The sequence below is a fragment of the Lampris incognitus genome, chromosome 17 (genome assembly GCF_029633865.1).
Source record: "Lampris incognitus isolate fLamInc1 chromosome 17, fLamInc1.hap2, whole genome shotgun sequence".
Lineage (NCBI taxonomy): Eukaryota > Metazoa > Chordata > Actinopteri > Lampriformes > Lampridae > Lampris > Lampris incognitus.
The window spans coordinates 9,031,113-9,038,823 of NC_079227.1; the positions used below are offsets into that span (position 1 = coordinate 9,031,113).

A 7,711-nucleotide genomic window follows, 5' to 3' on the forward strand; every position below is an offset into this window, starting at 1 on the left:
TCAAACCCCCCCCCCCCCCGGTAACAGTTTACACGCCAAACCTTGGCAATAATCATAAGTCAAAGAGACGGCTGAGGCCTCGGGCTCAAACCGGCCCACTCAGCTTTTTCAGAGATTGAATTGGACCAATAATCACGCTAATAGGACAGCTGACCCTGTTGGCACGGGTTCACAGGCAGCGGAGGTGCACTGGAAACAGAAGAAAACACCAGTATCGTGGCAGACGTGGAGATCTTCGTCGTCTGGTTCCACTTTGGGCGTGATTGTGTTCCTCTTCATTATTCAAACGCCGCTGCATCGTGGTCCGGCGGTGGTAGCAAATGTTTTCCATGTGTTTCTGATTGCCCCGCTAGAGGTATTTAACACAAGGTGAAGTCATTAACACGTGGATGCTGTTGTCAGATGTGGAGCCAGCTGCACCTGGGGTTCGAGAAGAGACCCGTCCCTCCAAAGACCAGGAGACGACGTGAAACCCCCCGGACACGGCGGCGACGCTTGTCAAGTCCATTGCAAAACCCCTACACACGCTTTTTCAGCACCCCCTGATATTACTGTTCAGTGTGGGTAGAGGATCTAGTCTGTTACAGTAGACCACACAACAACAACGACAACAACAACAACAACAACACTCCTCTCAGCAGGACACTGCATGCCCCCTTAACTATAGACAACCCCATTTTCATTATAGTTTGGACAATCATGTTCGATCCTTGTGTTATGCCTTGTTCCTATTTGATGCCTTGTTCCTATTTGATGCCTTGTTCCTATTTGATGTCTTGTTCCTATTTGATGCCTTGTTCTTATTTGATGCCTTGTTCCTATTTGATGTCTTGTTCCTATTTGATGCCTTGTTCTTATTTGATGCCTTGTTCCTATTTGATGTCTTGTTCCTATTTGATGCCTTGTTCTTATTTGATGCCTTGTTCCTATTTGATGTCTTGTTCCTATTTGATGCCTTGTTCTTATTTGATGCCTTGTTCTTATTTGATGTCTTGTTCCTATTTGATGTCTTGTTCCTATTTGATGCCTTGTTCTTATTTGTTGCCTTGTTCCTATTTGATGTCTTGTTCCTATTTGATGCCTTGTTCTTATTTGATGCCTTGTTCCTATTTGATGCCTTGTTCTTATTTGATGCCTTGTTCTTATTTGATGCCTTGTTCTTATTTGATGCCATGTTCCTATTTGATGCATGGTTACTATTTGATGCCTTGTTCCTATTTGATGCCTTGTTCTTATTTGATGCCTTGCTCTTATCTGATGCCTTGTTCTTATTTGATGACTTGTTCTTATTTGATGTCTTGTTCCTATTTGATGCCTTGTTCCTATTTGATGCCTTGTTCTTATTTGATGCCTTGTTCTTATTTGATGCCTTGTTCCTATTTGATGCCTTGTTCCTATTTGATGCCTTGTTCTTATTTGATGCCTTGTTCCTATTTGATGCCTTGTTCTTATTTGGTGCCTTGTTCTTATGTGGTGCCTTGTTCTTATTTGATGCCTCGTTCCTATTTGATGCCTCGTTCTTATTTGATGCCTCGTTCTTATTTGATGCCTTGTTCCTATTTGATGCCTCGTTCTTATTTGGTGCCTTGTTCTTATGTGATGCCTCGTTCTTATTTGATGCCTCGTTCCTATTTGATGCCTTGTTCCTATTTGACGCCTTGTTCCTATTTGATGCCTTGTTCCTATTTGTTGCCTTGTTCTTATTTGATGCCTTGTTCCTATTTGATGCCTTGTTCCTATTTGATGCCTTGTTCTTATTTGATGCCTTGTTCTTATTTGATGCCTTGTTCCTATTTGATGCCTTGTTCTTATTTGATGCCTTGTTCTTATTTGATGCCTTGTTCCTATATGATGCCTTGTTCTTATTTGATGCCTTGTTCTTATTTGATGCCTTGTTCTTATTTGATGCCTTTTCCTATTTGATGCCTTGTTCTTATTTGATGCCTTGTTCTTATTTGATGCCTTGTTCTTATTTGATGCCTTGTTCTTATTTGATGCCTTGTTCCTATTTGATGCCTTGTTCTTATTTGATGCCTTGTTCCTATATGATGCCTTGTTCTTATTTGATGCCATGTGTTTTCTTTTTTTGCATCTCTATGTTCCAATGTGTGGACCCCCCCCCCCTTTTTTTTGCACTGTTTCTGGTGAGGTCCAAGTTTCATTTCATTTCACACTTCTCTGGCTATGTCTGATGACAATAAAGTTATATTGAATTGAACTGAACAACAACAACAACAGCAACAGCAACGACAAAGGCTGTCTGGTCGTTTCACGCGCTCCAACCCCAGACGTGCACATGTCCTGGTCAATGTCTCCACCTGCTGCTCGACTCGCTAATTACAGCGGAGACTGCCGCTGAAGCCCAAGAGGTCGCCCGCCCCGTTTCGCTCATTACAAGGCCGACAGTGTGGTTAGGAGCTGCCCACCGTTGTGCCCAACACATCGGCAACAGCGCGGTCCGTTTTCAAGTGCGCGTACTAATGCTGGAGGCTGAGATGCGAGACAGGGATACTGATCCCAGATCGGCCGTGAAGAACTGGAAAGGAGGTGTCGTAGTGGCGTGCCACGGTTTATCTCCCTTGCCACCCGGTATCGCGAGATTTCGTGTCGTAGTCACGAAATTTCACCATCGGCTAAAAATGTTTAGCGCACAATGCTAGCTCTGTCAAACCTGTGGGGAATGAAGACAGGTCAGCACAGCTGGGTCGGCTACTGATGGAGAGGACGACTTGTGGAACTGTAGTAAAGCATTGGACCCCCGTTTAGGTAAAGCAAGCAGAATTGCTCATTGACCAAGGCACAGATCCGTGGTCCCCAACCATGTGCCATAGAGAGCCATGTGCATGCTGGTTTTCCTTCCGACCGAACACCACTCGAATTAAGACCCCCTCAACCAGACAGGGGAAGAGCGATCAGTGGAATCAGCTATATAGTGTTGGGTCGGAAAGACCCCCCCCTCCCCCCAGTCTCTCCGTGGCACATGGCTCTCAAATATTAAAGACCGGAAGTGAAGGGGAGTGAATACTGCAGTTGCTGTAATGAAGGTTGCTTGCCCTGCAAACATTTCCCAGGCAAACAGATGTAACCTATTTTTCTGGACTTACCTGTTAGCGATTTTAAGTTCCTGTTATAAGCTGTTGCCACAGTATATGCCTTGAGCTCTTATTTTGAAGGCTGAAGAGAGAGCGGAAGTGCTGTACGCAGTGTCGTTGCTGCGGAGTTCTGTTGGGGGAAGAATCCAAATAAAGTGGTCCTCGTGTGAAAGTGGAGCCTCCGTATTTTTTATTTTATAGTTTCATACCGTACAGGCGACACCTACAAACCCCCGGTTACGCTGGTGGCAGCGGCGGGATCCGGAAGTGTGCAGATCCTCGGAAGTCTCTTCGGAGCGCGGGAATAACAAAGCGCGAGGGCGCGCTTCCGGGGGGGGGTGACGACTGTAAACTACTAATAAGACACGTTAGCCCCCTAGCTAACGGGTCTTACCCTTTAGCCGAGCGGTTAGTGACGTCGCCTTGTGGCGCAGTACACCCCGCATCGAATCCCGCACCGGGCAAGAAAAATAGGTTACACAGACTATAATTATCAAACAATGCCCTTGTCACAACAACCATTTTAAATTGACTACATCACTACTTCGTACGAACTAATTTCCCAAGAGAGGCTAATTCCGTACCCTAACAAAAAGATAAAATTAAAAACCTTCCGTCAAAGCGAATCCCAGTGTTCGCCGTCGGCGCAGTCAGCGGGTGGCGGGGAACCATTAGACTGTGACACATTAAAGGCCCCGATTGACGCTTTATCTATTTATTTATTGTTGCCCACCTGCGCTCCGGAAACTCTGCCTCTGATTGGCTAGTACGCGTTGCCGCCGTTAGCCAATCACAGGCAGAGCAGGGGCGGGTCTTCCCGGGGTGCGCGTGGAAAAAAAAAAGTAATGCGTGATTGACAGCCCGTGTGAAGGACGACAACATTACTATATAGAGCAGTGGTTCTCAACCTTTTGGGGGTCCTGGACCCCCTGCGTATTTTTGATCTACCCTGAGGACAGGGTAGATCACCAAATTATTACATTTTCTTCATAAAAAAGTGTAACATCCGCATTTTGTAATAACCGGTGCAATATGTAACAACTTATTACAAAATGCGGATGTTACACTTTTTTATGAAGAAAATGTAATAATTTGGTGCATTATGTAATAATCCACCCACATGTATGTCTTGATTTGAAAAAAACGTGGCGTTATTACATAATTATGTGAAAATTTATTACATTATTACATAATGCGGCGTTATTACATAATGCGGTGCTACAGACCCTTTAGTCGAGCGGTTAGCGATGCCTCCTGCGGTGCGGGCGACACGGGTTCGCGTCCCGGCCGCGGCAGTTCCGGCGGTTGCGTTGCCCCCCTCCCCCCCCCGAATTCGCTACAGTGTGAATGCTGGTACTTGTATGCACCCAGGTAGGCTACAGTACGCCCGCGTCATCATGCTCAGATGGACCCGCGGTCCCCGTCTACCTTCACAAGACGCCGCGGTTTAGTGTGGCTGCGGGTCAGGCGGGGCTCTCCGAGCACGACTCGCTGTCTACCGAGAGAGAGAGGGCATCCCTTCAACTCTATCTACAGCACACACATGGCAACCGCAAACATTTGAGGACATCCCACCCACCCACACACACACACACACACACACAAACAGACCACCTCCCATACGCACACGTGCCAGATGTCACATGCTATAGGATACAAAACACACACACACACACACACTCGTTTCACTATCCTTATGAGGACCCCTCATTGACTACATTCATTTCCTAGCCCTAAACCCTAACCTTAACCATGCAAACTACATGCCTAAGCCTTACCCTAACCTTAACCTAACCCTTACCCTAACCTTAACCTAACCCTACCTTAACCTTAACCTAACCCTACCCTTAACCTAACCCTACCTTAACCCTAAAACCAAGTCCTAACCCTAAAATACACCCTTTTATTTGTGAGGACCTCTGAAAGGTCCACACAAGGTAGGTGGTTTCTGGTTTTTCTATCCTAATGAGGACATTTGGTCCACAATAGGATAGCTAAACATGTGCACACACACACACACACACACACACACACACACACACACACACACACACACACACACACACACACACCCACGAAAACGCAAACACATTGCTCGCAGAGAACTGCAGGCACCCCAGAAAGAAAAGCTGTGCGTGTGTTTTGGGGGGAGGGGGTGTGGGGAGGGGGGTGGGGGGGGACGTCTCGAAGAACACATTTGAATCGCGGACAGTCGTGATTCTTTGCTCGTGACTAACCGCTGGTGTGTGGTTCTGTGGTTACGTGGGCGTCCGGTTTAACGAGTCTCCACGGGAACCAAAGGGTTTTTCTTCTGCAGCTTACGCGTGAGACGCGACGTGCGCAACACGCGGATGCATCAAATCACGTCTGACACGGAAATAAAAAAAAACGAGATAACAGCCTCGTGCACTCGTCATGTTATCCGGTATGACCTTTTTATGCACAGCCATTATGGACGTTACGCATCCCTCGGTTTATCTGACAAGCAGGCCTGTAACAACCGATAGAAGACACCGGCACGGGGGGGGGGCGTGCAGGGGGGGGCGTGCTGCAGGGAGGGGGCGTGCACGGGGGGCGTGCTGCAGGGGGGGGGCGTGCAGGCATGAGTAATTGTTTGCGTGCACAAACGAGGAGCCTCATAATTCCTGTCTAATGGCCCTTTCCTCGGGCACGGAAGGGGCGAACAACAGAGAAGTTCAGGCGTTGCTGATCAGCGGGACGATCTCACGACACGGATCCCTGTTGTCGCCCCCGACGGGCCGAACGCAGGTCCGACGGGCGGGTCAACACATCGTCCCGACTCCTACGTACGCCGCCGCCTCCCGCCTTTCAGCTCGGAGTCACTCTGCAAACAGCCGGGGGGGGGGGCTTTAAAACGGAGGTGCCATGGACACCAAAAGACGTCGTGCGCGCGGGGGGGGGAAGGGCGTGCGTTTTGTGGGCCTGCGCGCACGACGAGCACGGGCGCACACCCCTCGTTTCGCTTTTGCGTCATCGCGCGCCGCTTCGTTTGCTCACGTGCCTGTTGAGCACCGACTGGCCGCGTGCTGATAACGAACAGACGGCGAGAAAAGCCCGCGCCGACAAACCCGCAACAAAACAGCCGGACCGTGCATAATGCGCGCGACGTCAGCGAGGCGGCTTTTACGCACGCCCCGCACGCGTCCCGCCGTGCGTCTCGACGTGCGCCAAACGGCCCAAGTGTCCCGTTTGACCCGAGCGCGGCGTCCAAATGAGTTCAGACCAGTCGTTCATTTGCCTCTTTAACGGCCACTCGCGCCTCCTGCCGCGAGGATCCTTTGTTTGCGCGTGCTGACCCGCCATCAATCATCCGTCAACCATCCCGCGGTTAGCCGGGCGCAGGGGCGAGCTGTCACCGAGAAGACAGAAGGTGGTCGCCTTATCAGGGGCCGTCTCTCGTGCGGAGAGGGGTCCGGTTCACGCGCACTAACATGCCAATTCAACGCGTGCGCCTCTGCCTCGCCATAGTCGCCGTGCAGCTCGGATGCGTCCGTCCGCTCTTCGTCCCCAGCGGCGCGTCCGGAGACGCGCAGGCGGAGGGGGCGCGTCTGACTGCCGACGTGCCTCCCGGTGGGTCGTCGGCCAGCGGTCTCCCGCGGACCTTTACGGGCCCCCCTCGCAAGAAGGCGCCCCAGTTTATGCTGGAGCTTTATGACGCCGTGTCCAACTCCGACGGGGTGGCACAAAAACGAAAGGACGTCCTGGAGGGAAACATAGTGAGGAGCTTTGAGGATAAAGGTACATGCAAAAAAAATAAAATTAATAAAAACATAGACATTCATCCTATAGGAGAATGTGTTTTTTAAAAAAAAGTTCAGCTTATCTGCAGTGAATTGTAATCATCGCGGTGCGTAATTGGCACCCAAACGAGCAGTGGAGCGCAATTACGCGCAGCTGTCGCCAGGTCCACGCAGCCCTACACAGGTTAACCCGTTGTCGTTTTTCTTCCTCGCAGAAATCTTAAATCTTTTTTGTGTCCTGCTAGGTCATGGAGGTGAAAGATTTCACCTCTTCAACCTGTCCTCGTTCGGCAGAGAGGAGAGGATGATCAAGGCGGAACTCCGCTGGTTCAGGCAGAGGCACAGCTTCCCTCCGGCCAAATCAGACGGGCCTCGTTTCTATAAGGTACACGCAGCCGTCAGCAGAATAGTTTGCTGTAGCTTTGTAGTCCACGTCTTTAAGTCGGCAAGTCCAGGCTGACCCCAGAACAGTGCGGGTCCAATTACAGAGCCCGACAGCACCATCGTAGGAAAGTCAGGATTCTGATTGTTTCCCCTCTTGGCGAAGGAAACAATGTTCCAGGTTCAATTCTCCAGTGTTCCGAGACATAACTCAGGAATAATGATAAAGAAAGAAGCGGATTAGATTAGATTGCACTCTACTCATCTCCTCGGGGGGGGGGCGGGGGTTTGATCTTAATTTCAAAATTTAAAAAAAAAAGTTAATTATTTTACTCGACCAGTCTTGGAAAAACCATCTCGAGCCCAGACCAAGTCAAGTCCGAGTCCGTCTGTTGGGTCAGAAACGAGACCGAGAACTTTAAATAAAGTTGACTGGAGGAAGCGCCCCGGCTACGAGCCGGTCCCGCTGGGACTGGG

General features: G+C 49.6%; 1 protein-coding gene across 1 annotated transcript in view; it reads left to right on the plus strand.

Annotated features, from left to right (window-relative positions):
* The first annotated feature begins 6,048 nt into the window (after positions 1-6,048).
* LOC130127873 (bone morphogenetic protein 2-B-like) overlaps positions 6,049-7,711 on the plus strand; it is a 6,030-nt gene continuing 4,367 nt past the window's right edge. The window contains exons 1-2 of the mRNA XM_056297590.1: positions 6,049-6,851; positions 7,099-7,238. Of these exons, the coding sequence (XP_056153565.1) occupies positions 6,545-6,851; positions 7,099-7,238 (447 nt within the window). The 5' untranslated portion in view covers positions 6,049-6,544. The remainder of the gene's footprint in view (positions 6,852-7,098; positions 7,239-7,711) is intronic.